Source organism: Pieris rapae, chromosome 19, assembly GCF_905147795.1.
Source record: "Pieris rapae chromosome 19, ilPieRapa1.1, whole genome shotgun sequence".
NCBI classification, from domain to species: domain Eukaryota; kingdom Metazoa; phylum Arthropoda; class Insecta; order Lepidoptera; family Pieridae; genus Pieris; species Pieris rapae.
In genome coordinates, this window is record NC_059527.1 from 2,430,919 (window position 1) to 2,456,602 (window position 25,684).

General features: G+C 31.6%; 2 protein-coding genes across 2 annotated transcripts in view; one reads left to right on the forward strand and one right to left on the reverse strand.

Moving 5' to 3' along the window:
- The first annotated feature begins 2,521 nt into the window (after positions 1-2,521).
- On the forward strand, positions 2,522-6,503 carry LOC110997733. The gene is made up of 8 exons (XM_022266021.2): positions 2,522-2,726; positions 3,104-3,241; positions 3,640-3,821; positions 4,273-4,477; positions 4,877-4,978; positions 5,194-5,390; positions 5,559-5,786; positions 6,061-6,503. Exons 1-8 carry the CDS (start codon positions 2,596-2,598, stop codon positions 6,372-6,374), a joined length of 1,497 nt encoding a protein of 498 aa, XP_022121713.2. The 5' UTR covers positions 2,522-2,595; the 3' UTR covers positions 6,375-6,503.
- A 2,647-nt stretch (positions 6,504-9,150) lies between these two features.
- Positions 9,151-25,684, reverse strand: part of LOC110997730 (calcium uniporter protein, mitochondrial) — a 110,420-nt gene continuing 93,886 nt past the window's right edge. Inside the window, exons 4-8 of the mRNA XM_045632391.1 lie at positions 22,806-22,961; positions 14,603-14,764; positions 12,922-13,125; positions 12,571-12,678; positions 9,151-11,532 (exon numbers count right to left, since the gene is read on the reverse strand). Coding sequence (XP_045488347.1) covers positions 11,380-11,532; positions 12,571-12,678; positions 12,922-13,125; positions 14,603-14,764; positions 22,806-22,961 — 783 coding nt within the window. The 3' untranslated portion in view covers positions 9,151-11,379. The remainder of the gene's footprint in view (positions 11,533-12,570; positions 12,679-12,921; positions 13,126-14,602; positions 14,765-22,805; positions 22,962-25,684) is intronic.

Sequence of the window (25,684 nt, forward strand, 5' to 3'; positions counted from 1 at the left end):
TGTCGACTAACCTTTGTCATATTTTTTCAAATAAAAATAGGTATAATTTTTTTTTTGAACTACTCTAATATACGGCGTCTGTCCGGGAGAAGGCTTCCTCCACTTTCTCCACCATAATTTATTTTGAGCCATCGTCATCCAATTCTTTTAGCTATCCTCTCGATCCCGTTGGTCCATGGCTCTATTGGTGTCCCTTTGTTCCATTTTCCTTTTAGACCAGTCGATTCAGTTACTGTTTTAGAGCATCTGTCATCTGTATACTGGGCTATGTGGCCAGCCCATCTCCATTTCAGTTTTAGGGAGATCGCTCAACATCAATCATTTTTGTTTTTCTGCGAATATATTCACTTGTATGTATGTAAATTCGTATATTTCAAAAGTTAAATAAAATAGAAGAAAAAATCTTATCAATACCTTTATTGAAACTTATACTTAGACTTATATATTGTCTGTATATAGAAAACCTTTAAAAACACAGAAAATATGATAACTTAATTGTTTTTAAATTCACAAATGTTACAAAAAGCTTAATAAATAACAAAACAATAAAGTTTCCACAGAAACATGTTATATCGCAAGAAACATCGAATACAATTTCACAACTAAACTATTATTAACAAGCCCTAAGTGCAATTAAACCCATCATCATACCATACAAAAACCATCCCATACAGCGCGTAGGGCAAGCAAGCGTGAAGATGAGAGATGCCCTTCGTAGCTCCATTGTAGGAGTGACCTCTGCTTGACTTAACTTATGATGCACATGACCTCTTTTATACATTGGTTTTGTAAGTAGGATTCAACACCGATAGTATCCATTAAAGAAAATAAACATTTTCATAATTGTGACTTACTATCTATCTTTCTATAATTGTTTCAAATTAAACACTCGATTAAAAGAGGCTTAAATTTAACAGTGTAAAATATAATAAGCAATTAATGATAAAGTTCACGAATCTGTTTAAGAAAAAGAAAAAAAATCAATGAATATATGATTTTAAAAGTTTTCATGATTGGAAAAGTTTGAATTATTTTTATTTTTCACCGTAGAAAAATAACGATTAATTGAACAAAAGCTTTAAAACCTTCTTTTAATTGGTTGTCAGCTTTTTAAGTATAAAATATTATTTCATTGAAGCTATGTTAATTTCGAATATTACATATGACAGTGGTCTATTTAAAATTGATCATATGTATTTAAAATAATATCCCTTATGCACGATTATTCGCATGTATACTGATTACTGAATGTTTTTGTCTTTCTTGACCGAATGACAAGATTTTGAATTTAACGAATGTTTCAAACTGACTTTTATTGCAGTATTGTAAAGCATCTTCAAGGCCTAACAGACAACACACGGAAGTTAACACAAACGCCGGATGAAAATAACAATTTATTAGTGTTAACAAAAAAATTATACATGAAAGTTACGTATTTCTTATATTTCATTTTTTTTACTTGATTTTCGATGTGTTTTAACCCCGTCAAGAGAGCACTTCTTAGGGTGATTTAAACTTGCAGCTGCCGGTGACCTGAAAGCACCAAAAATCTATTTTGTTAAAATACTTATCACTTACATGCAACAGAAGAATAATTAAAGAAACAGATACAGAAATCTAAAACTATCGATCTTAAGAATTAAAACTGCCACCAGTACTTCTATAAATATTAATTGCTAAATTTTTCACACATCCTCATATTCCATTTGAAATATTATTTTGTAATTTCAAATATTTTCGTATTTAAGTTTTCAACGGATATTAGATTAAGATAAACACCAGCAAGCAATTATTAGCTTTCGTGAATAATGAGAACAAAACATCTTGTTCCTGGTGAATACGGAATCGAGGATGTGGTGGCCCTCATCTAACTATGTTACATCTTAGACTTAAAGTTTGTGTATATAGTCAGATATACTATCGAATGCTAGTACAACATTATCATAAAACACAAAAAGTAGAAGACATAGGATGTAAATGGATGGTGTTATTCCTATGAATGGAAGAACGAATGGAAGACTTCCAAACACCATGTTGCAAACACCAACACCACCACCAAATTTAAGCACAACAGACCCAATGAGCGTCTAAATGCGGTAACTGAGTCCACGTTGAATATTTATTTTTCAATAATGAGGCGAGTTTGCCCGAATAAGAATCTTTCATAACTTGATACTCACGGTCATTTGAAGTTCAAATAGTTATTTTTCTAATTTTGTAAAACAGAACTGTAACAGAACAAATAAAAGAATAATGCTGTAAACCACAAACCTGTAGCTGTCATAGCGTGCATAGTTACTAATTAATTTAACGTTTCCTGTCAATATTGGTACACGATTTTTAATTAAGATGAATAAAATAATTAGTACCGTCAATCATATGAATCAATATTTTCCTCCAAAAACTTACAGTATAGCTTTAACAGGACCGGTAACTTTATATTCATAACAATGATGTCCGGCCATTTTCACGGCGTATAACTTTGTACGTTAGCTATATCTATATAAGACGAATTTGATTTTCAACCACATAGTTCACAGCGAACCAGGCACCTGAAGTGATTATGTGTTGTTGAATCAGTGATAATCAGTGAACATGTCTTGGATTTTGTGTGTTAGTGTTTTGTGTGTATGTGCGTTAGCCAGGACTCAAATTATACCATCGAAGGCTAGAGCTAGCGATGGAGAGTTTAATAATGTAAATACGGATGGATCCTTTGATTTTGGGTATGTTCTGCTTTGATACAGATTAGATAGATATAATATGACTTCGATTTAAAACTCTATTATTTTTATTATCTGCCTATATTATTATTAAATTCTAGCATTATTATTTCACCAGTCTATTATTATAGACTATGATATCATTTAAAAACTTTACACAAAATTTTATTTCATTCTGCTGTGTACGCAAACGATTTCCGTATTATTTTGAATATAAAATTAATAATTAAAGCAGTTTATTACTAAAGTAAATTTCGCATCTATCTGTTTTCTTTTACTTAAATATAAATATTTCAAAGTTCAAGCTATTAATGTCCAGTATCGTTGTTATTATAAGAAGCTAACATTTTACTCATAAATTCTGAATGTATGTTTATTAGATACGTAAACAAAGACAGAGGATCCAGCTATCATTTAGCTAAAGGCAACGCCAATGGTGTCGTGGGAGGTAGATTTGGTGCCAGAGAACCAGGGACTGAAGAGGTTAAAGAAACAATATACACCGCTGGGCCTAGAGGGTAAGTGTCAGTATTTTAGCTCTACTTAAAAGGCCGGCAACGCTCTCGCGAGCCCTCTGGTATTGAGAGCCTTTAACCTATTTTGTCGTTATTATTACTCTTGAACACTACAACTAGACATTTAAAATATAAAACATGAAATGTTTGTAATTTATAATTATCCTCTCAAAAGCATACAATCTGCCGATAGCCAAAATGGCTGGCAGATGGCAGAAGGGGAAATTACAGTGATGCAATATCGCAATTTCAAAAATTTTTAAACAACTTCGTAGGACTTTTAACTTCTGAATTGAATTAAGTTGAATAATTCATGTAAAAACGTCGTGTTTGATTACGATAATGGCCATTTATTTAAATACAATTTAATCAAGTAAGTAATTAAGTTTATAATATTTTAGTTTTCGAGCAAAAGGACCAAATGTACATCGTAAAATAGACCTTGACCAACGCCCCAGAGGTCCTATTGGGAACAAAGATGACCCTTATTTTGACCCCAATGAAGATCCAAGCTATTCATTTAAAATTGACACCAGAACATACACTAAGAATGAAAATGCTGATAGCAGAGGCGATGTTAAAGGTAAATTCTTGATTGTATTGAAAATAGAATTATTGTTAAAGATTTAATTTTAAATCAGCAATTGAAAGATACATGAATATAATAATAATAATTTATTCCAATTACATAACACAGAGAGTGTTACATAGTAAGTACAACTTAAAGACTAATTTTAGTACCAACCTCAACAGCAAAAAATAATAAATTAAACAAATTAACAAACGATGCGTACTTGTTTCCCAGAGCCAGTATGGCTCGTAGTGCGAACGCACAAAATATAGGTAAATTGTATAGATTAAAAAAATAAATAACTATTTATAAAATCTGAGGTCATTATTGTACAAGTGCAGTGCCTGTATTATTATTTCCACGATTTTAATCAGATCGCACAATATTATGTCTTCGGCGGATTTTTGTTGCAAGTTATTTTACAAAATTAATAAATATGTTAATTTACAAATTATCTTTGCAGGACATTACTCATTTGTTGACGACATTGGAGAACGCCACGATGTCTCTTACATAGCTGGAAGAGACACGGGTTTTCATGTTTCCTCAGCAGTTCCCGATTCTCCTAGAGGCATCGGTGCCCCATTCCATAGGACTCCATTGGTTCGCAATGAGAAAAATCCTAGAGGGAAGACTGCTGTGCAGCGGGGTTTAGATGGTTCATATAGGTACAGTAAAAATAGACATGTTTATCATATTATACTTTGGTTAAAGGGCCTGTTTCACAATGTCCGGATAAGTTCCAATTAAGCAATTTATTACTTATTGGTAGGATAAACAGTATTTTTGCGTTTCACGACTGTCAGATTTCGCTATACGTCATGAAATGCGAAGTATCTTATTCGGAACTTTTACCTTTCGAATAATTTATGTGTTGTATAGCTATTTGTTACTTTATCCATACATTGTGAAACAGGCCCTAAATATTTTAAATATTTTGATAGTTTTGTTAAGGAAATTGAATTATGTATCGGAACACTTGTCAGTGATGACTCACATAATTGTTTGTGTGTTTACAAAATAATCGAGACAAATCTGGTCATCTAATTGAGTTTATAAATTTCTAGATTTATTTCCGCTGGACCAGACCAGAGACGTACAGAAACCAGTGACTCCCGTGGTAATGTTCGAGGGTCGTACACATTTTTGGATGACAAAGGAGTCCAAAGGTAAATAATACCTTTTTTTGACTATCCAAAGAACCTATTGTAAAAATATTTTACTAAGCTTTGAGAAACAGATTTGATTGTGACTTGAAATGAAAATTTGCGTGACCGACTACTACATTGCTATACTAACTTCGTTTTCATCTAGTTGTAAGCTAAGAAAAAAGAACTTCAAATCTCAGTTTATTAAACCATCTTCCTTTTAATTGCGTTAACAGGACAGTCCACTACATAGCTGGCCCCGGTATAGGATATCGGATTGTGAAGAACAGCAATGACCCATTTATTCCATCGTACTTCCCTACGTTACCAAGCCAATACGATCCGGATTTCAATGACGTCACTTCTGTTGGAGCCTCCGTAGCACCAGCAGCATTTGTACCGAACGATGATGGAACTGATGATGTCTTTAAAGGTGAGGAACCTTTTTTATTAAGAGATACAGTTATTCATGGCCAGTATTAAAAGATTTTTTCAATTCTAAAGTAACATACTACACTGGCTTATTTCGATGTATCTACAAGCTGTTTAGATAGAAGAGAAATTATTTTATAAATAACTTGAAAAATGTTATAAATTTCAGGCCCTGATGGTACAGCTGCTTCCGGTCACGTAAAACCTCCACCTTTTCCAACATCAGATGATAGACCAGATCCATCCAGTTCTGACATCAGTTCTGAAAATACTAACAGTGGCACAAATAATTACGGTCAAGCCCCACCTTTTAACCCAGAAACTGATAACCAAGATATAAGCTACGTGGATGAAGAATCAACGAGTTTTGCTGGCCCTAAACCAACCAAAGGAACAGGTGATGCATAGCACGGATAGCAAATGGTTGACGTTGATGATCTTGCTAAAAATAATGCATTAGTCTTATAAGCGAGCGTTCTTTTAGTAAGGAAAGGACTTTTATTCATACGCAAGATCACAATTTTCAATCGAATTGCACTGGAGAAAGCTTGGAATTATTTTTTTGCTTGCAATAAATTATTGTTCACAACCAAACTGGTTTTTATTACACCACCAAACGGCACAGCACAGTGTAAGCGCACATAGAACTTAGTAACAATTACCACTTGCAGGCAAACCTTGGCGTCCAAGCAGCAAACCTTTTAGGCCGACGAAGAAGCCTTATGTACCGCTAAAACCTTCTCAAGTGCCATTTATTAATGAAGATGAAATCAACAGTGGTGAAAAAAGTAAACCACAGTTTGCAGTAGGATTCAATATTCATAGTAAGCCTGGTACAACGATTATTAGGAATACAGGGCAGGATTATTTTGGTATTCCACCCGGTGTTTCAGTTCGTGCTCACGTTCAAAGTATCGATCTTTACCCGTTCGGTTCAAAGCCTCTATCGCCGTCAGAAGCTTTAGAACATGATACATTAGTATGAGCCTCGATTTTTCGTTGTAGTTAATAAAACCTTTTTGGAGAATTTTCTGAAAAATTTATTTGAACTCGACTGTTAACAAAATGCAAAATAGTAACAAGGAGTTTGGATGTTTGTCTATTGTGTTATTATATTTTTACAGTTTGCACATATAATCTATCTAATAAATTTGAATTATTCAGCTTAGTTTATAGAATAACAGCTTTATTCAAGGTTCTTATTTTCTATAACAAATGGGTAACAATATTGCCAAGTTTATTAGATAGATATTTATAACAGTTTTATAAGAATATTTATAAATAGGAAGGATAATTTGGCAATTTTAGTGAACAAACAGGAAAGTTATTACTAATTATCATTAGGCCTACAATATGAACAACATTATGCAAGATGAACAGTGTCTAAATATAAGTGTAAAATATAGTTTAAAATTTATAAACAAGTTTCATTTCACTTAGGCTAACGTGCTAAAATAAAAGCGTAATAAAATAGCATTTAAACGATTATTCATAAATAGATTTTTTTTAATTACCGTAAAAGTATGCATTGGACACCTTCAAGTACACAGAGTAACAAGTGGTTTGTAAATTTGCGGTACACATAATTTCTTAGTAATGTGGCGGATTTACCAGGTTGATTAGACTGAGGCCCAGAGTGGAAGATTTTTTTTTTTGCTACCTCCTAGAAAAAATCTGCATGACAGTTTTCAAATGTTTTACAATTATACTGCAACAAATTTTGCCCATGACTTTCCCCACTCACTTGTACATTTGGTGTTAACAAGCTTCCATGTTCTAGAGGAGGCTGCAAACTGGATGGTTTGTGTATAATCAAAAATCAAACCCAGTAGAATTATTTTACGTGCAATTTTAACAAAAAAATTGTATTAAGGATTGTAAAAATAATCTTGAACCTGATAATTACTGTAAACGCAAAGGCGACAAAAATTCAACAGCCTATACTTTGAAAAATTGTAAACCCGCCACTGATGATTATTTTTTTGTAACGTGATAAAAACAAAACCTTCATAATTACCAGGTTTTGAACAAGTCTATGGTCAACTAGAGTAGGCCAATCTATGGCAGTATCGCGGTAGACACCTAAAAATAAATAACTGTCGTAATAGAAAACTTTTCATAGAATTCTGTATGCAACAGTTAATAAGCGTTTCATGAATATATTTGGAACTAAACGGTAGCACGAACAGGCCTCATTTGTATATAATACGTGTACTGCTGTATGTTTTATGTACATACATACGAGTTATCAAGAAGCTGAAATTTTCTGTTAACTCATTCTAAAGTATGACCTAAGTATACTTTCCTCCATACAACTAACTATTTAGGATTACGGACCAAATTACCGCGTCTTATTTGTTATTCTAAAGACCTTTTGTAGTGTATATTTAAACTTATACGTCGAGTGCCATTAGATTATCTTTGACGGTAAACTCTTTTTTTTTAAATTTATGTCACCATAGACTATAGTAGCACGGCGCCGCGAAGTCTTTATTCCGTTGTGCACTCGTTTGTCGTTTCGCGCGATTTTATTCTTTAACTTAATTGTAATAGAATCAGAAGCCTTGCTCTGCCCTTACATCTAATATAAAGTGTATATTCGAAAATATGAAGCAATTCTTAATATAGAAAGATCTAAAAGGCCAAAGAGCAAATCACAATAGAAAGCTTATTTAGAATATGAAAGTGCTGGTACTAGTATACAGTAATATTTACATGTTTAGATACATTACATATAGTTTTCTTATATAATAATATAGTAATAGGACAGAAGACTTAAAATATAACAAAAATTTACTTCGTAGACACTTCAATTGCATAGGTTTGAAAAGAGAAAAATCACAACGATTGAATTTGAATATATTATTTTATATAATTTTATGGAAGAGACAACCATACATAGAGTCGTTCATTAAAATTTAACGGTTATTAAAATCACCATCACCACATATATGCCAAATTTCATTTACTCCCACAGATTATATTAATCCCACATTTAATCTCTTCATATTAACAATAAAGACGTAAGCATTGTCAATACAACAAAAAGTAACAATTAAGGTTTGCAGCGACCCGATAGTTCTATTGCCGTACACCATTTAGTAATTTGATGAACAACTCTGAGTAGAACTCGGTCTTAAATAGTATTTTATAATATAATTGGTATTAAAACTTACAATAGTGCTTCTAAAGTAACTTGATATATACTTAGTATACCTAACTACTTATCCTAATCATTTTAGCAAATAAGGAAGAATTATCCTAATCATTTTAGCAAATAATATTGAAGCAATATGTATTAAGCCTGAAAATCTATTATTCACATTAATTTTCACAGCCTTCATTAAATCCTACGGCTTTAAATCTATCCTAATATTATGAGCTATACACGAGCAAAGTACGCTAAGATTTGGAGAACAAAAACCTTTTAAATCCTAGATCCTAGGCTATAGATTAGAATGTGTTACTTGTATGTGCTATAGGCACATCTATGGTCTAGAAAGTGTGACCCATTTTTGACTATCCAAACTATACATTCAAATTTGGAATCCATTTTAAAAGAATGGGGTTCGTTAAGCGTTTCCGCTTGTTCCGCTAGATTATCATGACAGCTGACAGCTCATTCAAAATTTGAAATTGTGTCATTGTTTAATTTTACGAAGCTAAAAAATAAGGCATTAGAAAACCATAAATACATTAGTATAGACAAAAAATATGAAATAAATTTGAAAATGAAAAAACATAGTGAAATAAAAAAAATAAACTTATAGAACTTTAATAAAACCAAAAATCAGTACACAATCTTAAATAATATACCCATACACAATATAAAATTTCAATAATTATAAGCACCATACATTTGTGCGAATTTGGAGGTGCCACCAACTCATCTGACCATTACGTTGAAATGAAATAAATTCCATAGAGATGTCACAGCGCCATCTAGTCAGAAAGGTTGGCAACACCACATTAAAAACGTCAATGTCAAAATGTTGCGTTGACAATTCTAAAAACTTAACAACATTTTAATGATTTATAACGTGTTTTTTTAAACAAGTGATTGAAAGATTTGTTTTTAATCAAATAATATAATCGAAAAACGGGCAAGTAATTATAGGAACAGTCTATTTAAAAGTTCATTATATTTGAGTTTGTATGCTCATGGCCTCTATTCTTGTAATTTAAATTTGATAGGATTTCGGTTGTCCAAGTCCGGTTAATGAAAATTGATTATATTTATTTCGATGAGTATAGCAAATAAATAATAAAAATTTAATACATTTTTTTTACTTTACTCAAAGTGGTTGCCTGGAAGAGATCGCTCGAAAGCGATAAGGCCGCCAGTTGCCCTCCTGTTCATTTAATTATGTTCAATTTTTATATTGTAATGTAACGAAGTGTTAATAAATAAATAATAATAATAAAAAACACACACATGTACACTTGAGTTCCATATAAACCTTATTCCAAATGACAGATAAATTACAAGAATCTAGGCACAGAATGACTTCGTTTTAAGACTAGATTATAACTTAATTGATAATAGTAACTTATTCTGAGCTTTTTACTTTAACTAATAAATTATTTAAAAAATAACATTTATTTCAATAATAAAAATGTGAATAAATTTTGGCGCGGATCAGATCTGTTAAAACAAATATAGAAAAAATATGAGCACACTTATTAATACTAGTTAATACGTTTTTGTAAATATAATATTCTGTGACATATGTTAATATAAGACTCAGTTTACTTAAGGGGTAAATTAGCGTTGTTTTAAACTCAAGCGAATGTACTGTCGCGCATTGCGCTAACTCAAAATGACAATACAATTGACAGCTGACATTGGCAGATGACATGCCTTACTATCTTGACAAATGTCAATTAGTTACTTGATATTCTTTTACGAAGTCGTGGAGATTTATTCTTAATCATCTCAAAGATCTTTTCGGCAAATTTTCAATGATCACATGAAATGTGACACAAAGAGTTAGCGAAATGGCGCCGAGCAGATATCAAATTTTACCAAAAATGAAATATACTTTTTAGCAATATATTATAAATTAACCACAGTATAATGGTACTTTTGTGCAAGATTATAGGTACAGCATATAAGCGATTATATCAATGAGTGCTGTGTTTTAAGCATTTATTTAATATATAGAATTGTAACAACCATTAAGGTCAAATAATCTAAAGCTGAAACTTACAGTAGCATCTTTGTCATCATGTAATTACATTAGTAGATATAAAAGTCCTGAATGAGATTTTAATAACTAAGGTCCATATTCTAATTCGTATTCCAAGTCATTACTATCTCGTCTCGTTAGAATACGGCCCTAAGATTTTGCTTATTCTGTGCGAAATAAAATTTATGACTCGTTAGTAACATAATTTGTTAGAATTTCACTAGAAAACTTAGTTCGTCATAATGTTTAGGACGAGGCAAGATTATATTAGAAGTATAATTATTACGTTTCCAACATCCTTCAAAACGTCTCTGTCTGTGCCATACATAATGAAAGAGACAGCTACATTTTTACAATTGTGACTCTGTTTATATTAAACTAAATTGTTAATGGCGAGCCTCTTTCAAAAACTATTTCAACCATGTATTAACAGGAAAAATTATCTAAAATGTCGTCGAAATGTTTACTGAGTCACACACTTGTCAAAAACAAATGTACGTCATTGGCAATAGACTATAGGTTATTAATATAATTAGGTAATCATGTGATTTTTAACTAAAAACAATTCTTAACAGTTTTATCGTTAATATTTAAAAAAAAAATTCAATATATCGCGACAACCATATAATATACACATATAAAACACATATTATTTTTAGCATTACGGAAATTAAATAATCATCTTTAATAACTGGTTTGAGTTGAATTTTCTTACCAAATGGTCCATTTGACGAGACAGTAAACATTTCGTATAACAAACACTTAATCTATACGCATCAATGGACGCGTTGTGCGCTTTTATTACGTCATTTTGATTTTCTTTGAGGTCTCCTCTATCATGTCCTTGATTTTGGTGAGAGGCGATCGCTTGGCTCCATCCACTTTCAAGTGAGCTGGAAGGTGGATGTTCAAGGGGTCACGTAGCTTGGCTAGATCCTTCTGGAGTTTGTCAATCTGAAAAAGATAATGCTTTGTTAGTTAATATATATTAATATATATATATATATATATATATATATATATAAAGAGATATATAAGCAAAATAGAGAAAGAAAATTAAGAAAATTAGCAAAATAAATATATATATAAAATAGATTTGTTTTAAATTATAATTGGAAACTTAACTCTGTCTTTAAATACTAAGCATAATCAATCGGTACTAGAAGTCTAAACTTCTAGGTAGAGATCTACCGCAAAGTTAAAGTACGAAATTTCGCTGAGCGTTTTATATCAAGTTTGCAGCGCACCACTAGAACTAGAACTGATTTTTTTCTGAACTAATTCGACTTTTCATATATGTGTATTTAATGTCCTTAATGCTAATGAAAAAACATTTTTAAACATGTCTTTTATAAGTGAATATTATGCAGTTATTATATCTTGAAAGTAAAGGCCAACACACGGCATAGTGTCCATGGGTGGCGGCATCACTCAACGTCATATGAGACTTCTATTCTTTAAATACACAAATCCAAAAGAATAAGAGCACTATAATGCGCACGCGTTTAAAGCTCAATAACATGGACTACAGGTCCATAACCTAAATACAGGCACTTGCGACCTTTTACTGAGAAAATCGAGGGTTCAAGCAAGATTCAATACAAAACTGCTTAAAATTAATAGATGAAAGAGAAGGAATAGACAGAGCACATACCCCGTTATTACATTTAAATAAAAACGCGAATTTATTACACATTCATTTAAATTTAATAATGTAAATAGTATAATCATTTATTGCAAGAATAAGGTACAAAAATGTGTAAGGTAATTGTACGTTAGTTCTCATATTCTGCCACACACAATGGCGCGCAAATTTGTCCCTAAACAAATTTTACATTTTAGATTAGTCATATGAATTGGTCAATTCTTATATTGTTTGTTTCGTATATATCATAGCATACATTATTAAATTTATATCAACTACAGCGTCTTACGCAAAGAATCATTTTGTGAATCATTAGTTATATGAAACTGTTACAATATATAGCTTACCTCATCTTTAAGATGATTATATTGATTAATATCGAGACCAATCTTTTTCGCCTTCTTGTGCAGAGTAATGAGGTGCTGCCTGTCTTTTACATCTGGCAAGACATATTCCTGAAAAATCATTTTTATCATTATCGCGTGGTTCATTACATCTGTACATAGGACGAAGTTATATAGCCTTAATTCGGGACCTGCCACTAAATGTAAATGTTAATCATACGCATACTAACATCGGGTTTGTATAACACTCACTACGTATACTTAGAAATTGATATGTATTCCCCTACTGATTTCAGCCTGGCCCAGGAATTTTGAGGTGACCTCAAACAAGATTTAATAATTAAGCTCGCTTACTTGTTTAGTTAGCACGAAGTATGCATAGGCAGCCATTGCAGTGCCATACGTTACGAAGTAGGTCACAGGTTCCATGATGTCCCAAGAGTATTCCCACCAGGTCAAACGGGCAAGGACTCCAAACTGAACTCCCATAAGACCTAGACCCACCCATGTTAGTAAGGAAGTTTTCCGTGTCGTCTCCACTTCTAGGGACATCCGTTTCTGTAAAACATTTTATAGATAGATAGATTCTAAAGTAAAGTAAATTCTAAAGTAAAACAGTAAAGAACTGAACATGCGCTAATACATTTTTCAATAGAGACTTCACGGAGTGTATCAACCACCGAAAGGGTTTACCTAATTGCGAATAGATAAATAATTAACAAATTAAATAAAATTAAAGTACAAAGTAATAATATAAATATTTAAAAAAATTAAAAGAAAATTAGCAAAATAGACACAGAATTATGAAAAATCATAAAATATCGAATACGAACTCTTTATTTACACTGCGATAAAACCCCTGAAGAGCAAAAACACTAAGTCGTTGGATAAATATATTTCCATTTTATCAGATTAAAATTCATACATAAAATTTATCATCTAAATACCAACGGAAGGAAAACTTTATAACTCATGCTGATGATTATCATGGTAACTGCACGCGGCCGCAAACCAGTCGTAAAATAATAAAATATAATAGTCTAAGATCCGGGATTAGAAAAATATACCCTCATCTGTTATTTAGATGAAACCATTTTTTATAAGCTGATTTCAATATCATGAACTTATAAAAACAACCTCTGCCATCATAAGCCTACTGCAATTAATAGTAATTAATTGCATTAAGTTACGCCGTTTATTATTGTACTAAGATTTTTTAATTAACAAGTGAGGGAAATAAGCTACATTTATTTACCTATTCTCACCTGGCTGCAGGTAAGTATAGCAATCATAGAGATGGGTGGCTACTACAGTGAGGTATATAATATAAAATATTGACGGTTTTAACTTACTACATGTAACTAACATGAGAAAGTAAAAATTAAAAATAATTGAGTTGTTATTTAATTAATTTCTATTAATTGCAGCAGGCTTATGATGGCAGAGGTTGTTTTTATAAGTTCATAATATTGAAATCAGCTTATAAAAAATGGTTTCATCTAAATAACAGATGAAGGTATATTTTTCTAATCCCGGATCTTAGACTATAAGTCTTTCGTCCAACTTTGACTTTGTTTCCTTTGGAGTAGAAACTCTTTGGCCGTGGGGTTCAATTGCACAGGCGCTAATTATAGATTAAGGTTGGCGTCTGGATGTACCGGAGACCCCTGAGCTAGGGCTTATCTCGCTCAACGAATAACTATCGCAATATAGCGTAACCAATCTTTTTACATTTGTTATAATTTTCTTTTATTATTACTAAGTAGGTTAAGAATATTGTAAGTTTGTGTGTTGTATATATTTGTGTGTTGGAAATACCTTGGAAGACCTAAGTTAAAATATTCTTAAACATATACACTTTTGTAAATGGTCAGTGAAAAAAAAAGGAAATATCCCATTCCACACTTCTACTTGTTGTGTATTGAAGTTTTATTATCTTTGGGATTCAATTTGGGAATCTTAAGTACATACGTCTCAGACTTATTAAGTCTATAGAGCTATAGAATAAAAACAGACTAGATATCTTTAAACAAACCTCTTCTAACGGCTGCAATTCCATAGACAATTTCTCAAGTTGCGCTCTTAACTCTCTCTCTTTTTTAATCTGATGCTCACGAACGTTGAGTGCTTCGTATAATTGGTTCACGAGATTCCTGACGTCACTTAAACGTGTTATCTCCTCAGCACTAAGACGTTCCTGGAAAATTATTAAATTAAATTATTAATTTATTTTTTATTTTATCATACCAATTCTTATCGATTCCATTAAAATTAAGTTTTAAAAAGCTAGTAAAATGATAGATGTGGTAAAATTTATTATCTTATATGCAGAATATAGATAAATATATGTTTTTGTATGTCTAAAGAGTTCAGCCAAAATACATAATAGCAAAGGTTATTTGAAATGTTTAATTTCCCCAACCAAAAACATATTTAGCCGAAAGGAATTTTCTGTGGCAGATTTTTAATCACTGTTCGCTAAACCCGACCAAATAATTAGAAGCTACGATGAGAAACTCAAAGAATCTCTATAGAACAAACTGAAGCAGCGATAGGATTTCAAAAACCATTATCAAATTTTGTGACCGCTGTAAACGAATCGATCTCGAAGGCAACTGTATTTAATAATCTAATCAAATGATATATTTTCTGTGTTAGCTACGAACTTTTCAATGCACCTATTAGTACACAATACAAGTCCATTTACCAATACGAAAACATTAATTATAACTAGTCTAGAATTGTCTACTAAGAGCAGCATTGGCTTGTTGCCAATCATAAACAAACCAAGTTGAAAAATTATTGTATTAGTGAAATCAGAACAGCTTTTTGAGTTATAATACTGTTTTACTGCCTCCATGACAGATGACACGGAATTTCTCAGTTTCATTTGCAGCAATTAGTTAGGAACATAGCGAATCTAATTAAAGTAAAAATCAGTGAACCAACTACGTAACTAAGTAGAGAGGGACATAAACTTGTGTATGCTGTAAAAACATGCGTTTGTGACAAAATAACATATTTGGGTGTTTTTCCTTTGTAGATACAAATCAAAGCTACTAAATATTATTTAAAAAAATTGTTATAGGTCCAGAATCCCAGGAGAAAATTACAAATTATTAAAAAGGTTGTATGAGACGCTTTGTTGACTGTAAAATCAATACTTTATAACAATTATACGCAATAATTTAACTAAGCTAATAATAATAATACTTACATCATATATATAATGAGGAGGGCAAAATAAAATAAAAAACAAAGGAATCGGTATCTTTCAGACAAACCCAGACCTAGATAAAGTAAAAGACAGATTAATCAAACTGTGATGTTTAACATATTCGTTAGACCATTATTGTCGAAGGCGTTTACAGAGACATATTTTTTTATGAAATTCTTGTCTACCCTCCAGAAACATTACTGTATACATAATTGCTGGTTATTATTAAAGTCTCGAATTCAATAAAAGCGTCCAAATGAATGAATTCCAGAGCGTGATCCCGTGTGAAACGCGACTTAACAAAATTTTACGAGATTTTTCACGTTCCACACGCGCCTTTACTAACAAAATTTTAATTAAGGTGCCTGGTAAAGCTTTATGCCTTTATTGAAATTTAAACTTTTCTAATTTCTATAACGCACACAAATACGAATTTATTAAAATAAGAACTCGAGTACTTTCAGCAAGTGTGTTCAGAGAGAAAATCAAAACAGATAACTATTTGATATTAGCTATATAGCTTACTATTTGATATTAGCAGCAGATACAGCAGCTTTTGATTGATGTTTTTTTGTGTAAGTTAAATTTCGTATGTATTCTTTTATTGCTAAATTAAATCCGCCTCTGATACCTAATAATATTATAATTGGGGTGATATTCAGAAACGAGAGAGATAATATGTCAAATGTATTGGATTCTGCAATAAAAATTGTATATAGTATGTTATAAGTCACGTTTTCCGTGCACCATTTAAACGTTTTTAACATTCCTCTGGCTTATTCCATGTAACAAATATAATTTAAAAAAAAAATGAAATTGTTCACTTGAGAAACGTAAATGATAGGTTTGAGGAAGAAATCACTGGGATATTGTTACGGAATACAGTAAGTAAATACCAAAACATATAATGAACGCTGAATCCATTTCAGAATTGCCACTGAGCATTAAAACACCGATCAAGAACCTATTGCTATGTTGCCAAACTACCGCCATCTGTTGTCGCAAACTATATATCGGAAATATGCCCTAGTATATATATAGCCACAAAATGTTTTAACTTTTAATTTGAAAGCGTCTAGAAACGTGAAAAATGTTACCGTGCCATTTTTAACTCATTTCCATAGAGGATGGTAACCATGGAAACGATTAAACCTTAACCCAATAATAATATACCTACTTAGAAAGATACACTACACTTTTTTATACAAATATCGATAAACTGCATTATTATATATGTTAATAATAAATTTAAAAAGCTTCATTCACCGTAATTTGCATAACGCTAACACTGCTCATTGGCTGTTAAAGGCCTTAGTAAATCCCGTTTAATAAAGGAACCCACATTCTTTTCAACTGAAACAATTATTCAGTCTTCCACAATACCTCATTAGACAACCGAGCCCATTAAAACTCCTAACGAACAGTTTCGCAGCTTCACAAAAGATTCTAACACATTTCTTTTTCAATTCAACTGAATAAACTTTACTGATTTCATTTGATAGTTTTATGTTTTTAGTTAGTTAAAAATGAGAGGTTTCTAACGAACAGAGAGCACACCAACTTTTTGAAAAAAGCTCATATTCTAACGGATGAATTTTCAATTGGAAATTAATGTGCTTTTTGGATATTAATCTATATATATATATATAATGAAAATGGTCTTCGTTTGAGGCTCTTTCACGCCTAAACCACTGATCGTATCGACATGAAACTACCACTATTCTATGCGAAATTTTTCCTAGATGGTTTATGGCTATTTAGTTTATTTTTCGAATTCTAACGTTCCTTCATTTTTTTATTGCTGTTTTACTTTTATGCACATTTATCCCGCTAATTGCAAGCGTTTTCTCTTGATTCTTTGAACGGAGTTTACTAAACGGATAATGTTCTTTTACATTCAGCTAAGAATTCCAATTTCTATAGTTACTCATCACGAAATCTCGGGAACTATAGGACTTAGAAATGTGAAACTTGGTAGGAATATTACTTTCGTTATGTAGAGGTCAACTAAAAACGGATTTTAAGAAAATCATCCTCCAAAGGGGATTGCGGGGGCGTTAACAATGAACAATTCCCGTTTTTAAACTATAGCTCCTATAAATTCCAAATTTGGTAGGAATCTTCTGTAAGAGATGTAGAAATAGTCTATGAACGAATTTTACGGTAGCTCACCCCACAGGGGGTTGCGGGGGTGGTTTAACAATGAAAATTTTTATTTTTTAAGCCGTAGCTCCTACAGACTCCAAATTTAGCTAGAGTCGTCTATATGTGATGCAGAATTGATTTAAGAGCGGATTTTACAACAACCCACCGCCGAAAAAGATTGCGGTAGTGGGTGTTAAAATGTGAAATTTCTATTTCCAAACTGTAACCTCTAGACTTTAAATTTGGTAGTAATCTTTTATTTGTCATGCAGAAATCATCTCAAACAGGATTTTACGAAATTCTATTTCCAACAGGGATTGCGGGGGTGGGTGTGAGAATGTTAAATTTATGTTTCCAAACTGTAACTTCTACATACTCCAAATGATTATTTTTTTACTGTTTAAATAGAAAAGGTTAAAGTAATTGTTTTTTTTTATTTAATTAATTTCATTTGTTTTTATATAACCTAATTAATTTTATGATAAACCGAAAATAAAAATTTCAGAAAAAAAAATAAAAATTAACAAAAAAGCAAAAAAAAAAAGAATAAAATTTACTTTATTTCCTTTGAAAATTCGACCAGCGAAGCGGGCGGGACCGGATAGTTAAAAATAAGATGAAAAAATAATTTCAAATCAAATAAATTACAGCGTATTTAGGACATAAAATGTAAGTTTTCTGGAAAATGTGCTTTTTTGGAAAAGATTAAAATCGAAAAATTGGTTGTTTGAACTTTTCCTACAGACTCCAAATTTAGCTAGAGTCGTCTATATGTGATGCAGAAATGATTTAAGAGCGGATTTTACAATCAACCCCCTATTTTAAATAGATTTCTTTGATTCTTTATTTTTGATATTTAGATAACTAGCAAGAATTGTAATTTAAAATATATTCTCTACATTAATAAATATTAATTTATTACCCTACATAAATCATTCTTATGAACACTTATAGTAGATAATTATTTTTATTGACCTAAAAAAATGTTTCTTACAAATAATATACATGGCAAAACAACGTTTGCTGGGTCAGCTAGTTGTTTATAAAACTGTTTTCCAGAAAAAAATCAGCACCGGTTTAAACAAATGAATAAACATACATTTAAATCCTTTTAATTTGATGAATATATCATTTGAATATTCAAACGAAATTATACGCTTAATTAACTAAAAGGATCGAAATAGTCCCTTAACCTAATTACGTAATTAGCTCATTTACTCGAATACTTGCGTCACGAAATCTACGTTAACTGCCAAAGAAAAATTACGTTAATATCATACTCGAGTTCGAAAAATATAATTTCTTTGGTGAAATTTAGTAATAACCATTATTTCGATATACAAGCAACTAATACAGGTATGATTCCAAACTTATATTTAGTTATGTTTTAATTTAGAATCTGTTTTAAGTTTTCCCATACATAAATATAAAATATGACAAAGACTGACTTATAATATAAGTCAGTATTTGAGATATAATCTATATATATAAAAATCAATTGCTGTTCGTTAGTCTCGCTAAAACTCGAGAACGGCTGAACGGATTTATCTTATCTTGGTCTTGAATTATTCGTGGAGGTCTAGGGAAGGTTTAAAAGGTGAGAAAAATTCGAATAATTGCCGGGAAAATCCTCAAAACAGCATTTTTCTATTTCCCATACAAACGTTTTCTAAATAAAATGGAGAGTCAATTTGTAATTTATTACCGCTGCATAAAGTTCAAATTCGCGTGCGCGTTGGAGGACCTAATATCGCGTTCTGAAACTCAACAAAAGTGAAAGTGAATCGCGAACGCGACAAAATTGCATAGTCTCAAAATACATAGTACATAAATAAACACAATTTTAGCTAACTTCAGTTGTTACTCTGTCCGATTATTTTTTTATTTTAGCTAACTTAAGTTGTTACTCTGTCCGATTATTTTTTTAATAAGACTATATAAAAATCGAAAGATAAATCAATAATAATAAAGACAAATTAAATTATGGTTTCCTTCAAATCAGTCGACACCGTAATGAACCAGGATGACGTAATCAACTATCCCACTGAGTTTTTAAATTCACTGGAATTGCCTGGATTACCACCTCACAATTTGCAGTTAAAAGTAGGATCAGTTGTCATCATGCTGCGTAACATTAATCAACCTCGACTATGCAATGGAACAAGACTGGCTGTGAAAAGACTGATGAATAACGTCATTGAGGCGACAATCATAAAAGGAAAATACAAAGGAGAGGATGTCTTGATCCCGCGGATACCGATGATTCCAACGGACTTACCATTCGATTTTAAACGCTTAAAATTTCCAGTACGTCTGGCCTTTGCGATGACCATAAATAAATCGCAAGGACAGTCTTTAGAAGTTTGTGGAATCAACTTGGAGTTCCCCTGTTTCGCGCATGGACAATTATACGTCGCGTGTTCGCGCGTCGGAAAACCGTCTTCTTTGTTTATTTACACACCACAAAACAAAACAAAAAATATAGTTTATGAGAAAGCTTTAAATTAATTAACAGACTGTATTTTCACAGTGTGTGTCTGAGAATATCAAATTTAAACCTTATAAATAGCCAGTATTTCAGGAAAACTCTGATTTCTAAGTAAGCAACATGATGTATCGAAAATAATAATAAAACTTCATGCTTTATTCAATAAATGCTTTTTCATTAATAATTATTTTGTTTGTTTTAAAATCATTTTATACAAAAGATTAGGTCTTTTATTTATCGATGAGGCAGTACGAAGTCTGCCGGGTCGGCTAGTTAATAAATATAAACGTATAAATTTATCGAAATCATACCTGTTTACACCTGGCTGCAAAGAGGTGGGGCCAGGTGCCACCGGCCACCGTGATTTTTTTAGAATCTTCATATTAATTACCGTGATGTAGACGATATTTTATTTAAAAATGAAATAAACGAAATTTTTTACCAAAAATCAATTCAAAATAATTTAATTAAAAATATTGGCGGCCAAATTTTGATAGGCAACCTAGTAAATATATATTCTTCTCATTATAAATAAACATAAAAATTTGGTTTTAAACAAAAAATCGATGAACGCACCAATCCAGCAATCTCGTACCAAACGTACCAAGAGTCTATCAACTCAATATGTAAATCTTGAGCGAAGATCGATTGAGGATCGTCGTTAATTTCCGACAACGGCTGGAGTAGACAAACTTTTGATTAGAATCGAAACTAGTTTCCGTTCCATAAACAATAGATTCTTTAATACTCTACAGAATAGGTTAAAAGCTAACAAACGTAGAATAATTTCTTTTTATTTTTTAATATTAAAGTAAAAAAGTCTATGGAACCTAACAATTAAATCTATTAAAAACAAAGTGTTTTAGTAAACAAAAATGATAAGATAACGGAAATGACAATACCCACACAGTCGTCCAGGGAAATTAAACATGGGAAGACCATAAATGGGCTGATGACGTAACACAAATTACCGGGGTTAAATGGGTGGAATAAGTAAGGGATAGTTTCAAACATATCAGTGCTTTATAGTTTGACAATATTTTTTATTCTGTAGACGTTTCATTAAAATTCTTGAAGGAAACGTATCAAAATAGTAACATTTTTTTTACATATGACTCAGCTATGGATATTTGGATAGGTTATTCTCGGCCATGTAAAATATGTACCTATTTATCGGCAGTAATATATTATGTTTATTTTACTAGTTTACTTAAGTTGTATATGTATATTTGTTTATATAATAAATATTACAGTTATAATCTACTTATAATAAATTCCAGTAAAGCTTATAATCAAAATAGCGTTGACTGAGGCCCCAAATAAATTGCTTGAAAGGATTCGAGGATTATTTAAACTCAACAAACAATGTTTATCGATATATTTTAAATTCTAGGTATAATTTTCTAGATATATTGTTACGAAGACGGATTGACTGAAATGTTTCTAGATTTTTCCACTAGTTAGAGAAATTTTCTCGTTTTAGGAGACGGTCAAACACATATTAGAAAATTGTTATAATTTGCATAAATTTACCCTCGTTTTCAGGATGCGAGTTGTACAGTTTTTAGGAAACCCGTATATCGTGTGTGGCAATTAGTGTATTTCTGCGCGTAATTTGCAATTTTATTGTAAACACCAAAAATGTAAATACTTTCACGATGTCACTTTCACTTTTACGGGTCACGATTGCACGCTAGTAATTAAATAAATATAACCCAAGGAAGTTGAAAGAAAACAAATACAAATGTTTTATATTAAACTATCCCCGTGTATTTCTGTCGACTACGTTAAGACTTCGTTAATAACTTTGAACCAGTAGTGCCTGAGATTAACACTTTAGCATATTAGCATTGAGAATTCAATTTGAGGCCTGCTGCAGCTTTAAGCCAGAAATTGACGGGAGGCGGCTCAGGACAGGGACCGCTGGAGTGAGAAGATATTTATTTTATTAGAGTGTATGGACGGACTCGCAAAACAGCAGGCCCCCACAAACCTATATCGGTAATACTATTGGAGAAGTGGCTACACCAGTTCCTTTCGCGAAATCCGTAACAAGAGAAAACAAGATAAGTACGCAAAGCGTGTAAGCATAATTTCCCGCACCCCAAGCGTCGGGGAGATTTTTGATATTGAAATTTAAAAAAAAACTTGAAAATCGTTAGAAATAATAATCTGGCAAAACTAGAAAAAAATTAACAATAGAAAAAAGGTATTTAATACATTGTAAATCATTACAACGCATTATCTATTTAATAACGTTAAAGTTAATTTAAATCACAAAACATCTAAAATGTTGGCTACTCCTGACGATTTGCGCGCGCATCATAAAAATTTACTCTCATCATTTTCCCTCACGCGCCAAAGTAGATATAAAATTCGGAATCTTACCTGAGGCGGACTTTTGACATAATACTCGGTATCATTGATGACTATTCTAAAGTCGTTCTCCAGTAGAGCCTCCACAGTGTCGCTTGATGCGATGCGCACACGTTCGTCAGCTGCTATCGCTACAGCCCGTTCGACACCGCGATCTTCTGCCTTTAACTGTAAAATAAATTAATAAAAATTAAGGCATCATTACAATCTAAACTAATTTCCAAAATTTCAAACATCATCTCAATATTATGGAAGATGGGTCTGGCTTTAGTATGATATGCTACTTGTGTAGTCATGTTAGCTCCGATTCACCTCTCGGCGCAAATATCTTTCCTTCAACTGCGATTTAGTTCCCTTTGGAGTTGAGACTATTTTACGGTGGGATTCAAGATTATACCGGGGACCCCACAACTGGTGCTTTTCTCGTCTATTGCCTATTACCCTACCGCCTTTCCTACTGCCAGCGTTTAAAGTAACGAACTTTTTAAATTTGTTTTTATTTTCTTTTTTTTTAATTATTAATAAAACAACACCTATTTTTAAAATGTATAAAAACTTCTCAAAAAAAGCTATGAACAGTCTGAATAAGGCGTAAAAAGTCAGGTCACCTGATTAAATAAAAATAAATATAGAGAATACAAAAATTCTTATATGAACCGCTAATTTAGAATCAGAAATACTGAAGTGAAGTGATAGCGAACGAAATGAAAAGCGTTTAATTTATTATTTATATTTATTTATTAAGTGCTTAGTTATCGTAAATTTAATTATATCACTCATTCATTATAATGCTATTTAGCATTGTTATATGATAAAGCTAAATAGGACAAAGGAATTTCCTTAAACCTAAAAGTTTATTATTACAATTTTAAAATGAAATTAATAAAATTTCGTTGTCAAGAGGTATCTCGCATACAATTATATTATTTTATATTTTTATATAAAATAAATTTAAATTATTAACATGACGTGTGCAATACATATAAATAATAATCAAAAATACCAAGTAACTAGAATATAATATCGACATAACAGATTTGATTGAATAAATAAAAAAATATATTTAATACTGATAGATAATCTAATGTTACACGTGATTATATTTATTTATTTATTAACACTTCTTTGCATTACATAAAAGAAAAAAGTTGAACATAATTTAATGCAAATGGCAACTGGCGGCCTTATCGTTTTCGAGCGTATTCTTCCAGGCAACGACTATTAATATAATATTTATTTTAATAATTTAATAATAAACCAGTTTTCGTTTCAATTTTGGGTCCATTAATAAATAAGTTATACATTAAAATTAATAGTAATTAAAAGTTTACTAAGTTTAAATATTCTTTAAACATTATCTAACACGAATGTGGAATTGCAAGATTAATTCTGGTTACGTCATGAGGCTTTCGGCTCGCGGTTTAAGATGAAATGTTAAATTGAAGCAAATTTATTTTGGTAACCCGCAAATAAACGTGATATGAGGGTAGATGTAAATACTACTAAGTTACCATTTAGCACCATAGAAATAAGACTTTCAAACATTTAACAATTAAGGATGTGAAAGCAAAGATACCCAATTCTAATTACATTCGGTATCACCGGCTCGTACAGTCAGATTATTATTGTTTGGCATAAATTCCCCGTACTCAATGCAATTTCGATCCAAATTATGCAGAGGATTTTAAGTATCGCTGTATAAAAAAATTACACCACTGAGGAACCTACTGGCTCATTCATCTGTACTGGTTTTTTTGTTAAGTATATATAACTTAAACCACTTTGAAAGCAATTCAGGCCGAGCTACGCTCGCCAAAACATCCCGAGCTGAGCTGTAAAGGCCCTTAAGGCCAACAGCAAGTTCTTTATAAAAAGAAAGCAATCCTTGGCCCCAAGTTTACGAACGCAAGTTGCTATAGATAATCAATATTTTTAATTACGCGACCCAAGAATAAGCCGAAAAAAAAAGTAAAACAGTCTTGCAACCCCGTCACTGTAAAATTATAATTTAGTTCTATAGTACTACTCTACAATTATTCATTCCTTCAAACGAATCTTTTGTACAATACACACAATATAAAAAATTATACATATAAAAAAAACAAATAACGTTGCGTAAGTTATTAGGCAATGGGCGGGCTCGTTAATGAGCGATTTTTTCTAGGCAACCTTAATACGGAACAATAAAAAAGTTTGTATTTATTATATTTACTTCGACAGAGTACGACACTCTTATGAAACAAACTCCACCCCCGCTTGAGAAACAATATTATAGATATACGATATAAGACGCTGACGTAAGCCTTTTTCCATATAGGTTCAATTGCAAATGTTGTTAGTATTATATTATGTTATATTTTTTTGACGTTCATGAGTGCACATTATGTTACCTTTATGAATTAATGATTTTTGATTGATTGATATTAACTTATATGTAAATATTATTCGCCTGTGGATAAAGATCACTGTTGGGTGAAGGCATTCTGCAACCCTTTTCAGATGTCTCTATCTTTGGCAATAGTCTGTCATTATGTTCCTGTTATTTCTATCGAGCTATCACCCTAGCCTTTTTGGCTTACCCACACTTTTTTCCGGGTGGTCCCTTTCATTGCATTTAATGTTTATCTGTTGTGTAGGTGTAGTGTTACAAGACCAGCACATTTTTGTTACAAAGCTTGTGAAAGTGTAAATAAATAAATAAAATATAAGATGACATTTGCATGCCTATTTATATGTGGCGGATTTTTGTAATTTATGTAACTAATTGTAAGACTATTCCAGCAAATAAACGAAATAAACGATTTGACAGGAGATTTTTTGCTTCAGATTTGTCTATTATATTAAAACCCATAATCACCACATATATAATATCTGAAATCATTCTAGTTTTC

Bases quoted from the DNA above. Each gene is read 5' to 3' on its own strand.
- LOC110997733 (XM_022266021.2), top strand. From the start codon at position 2,596: ATGTCTTGGATTTTGTGTGTTAGTGTTTTGTGTGTATGTGCGTTAGCC. The intron at 3,242-3,639 runs GTAAGTGTCAGT...ATAATATTTTAG, and splicing joins TACACCGCTGGGCCTAGAGG to TTTTCGAGCAAAAGGACCAA. The intron at 5,391-5,558 runs GTGAGGAACCTT...TATAAATTTCAG, and splicing joins AACTGATGATGTCTTTAAAG to GCCCTGATGGTACAGCTGCT.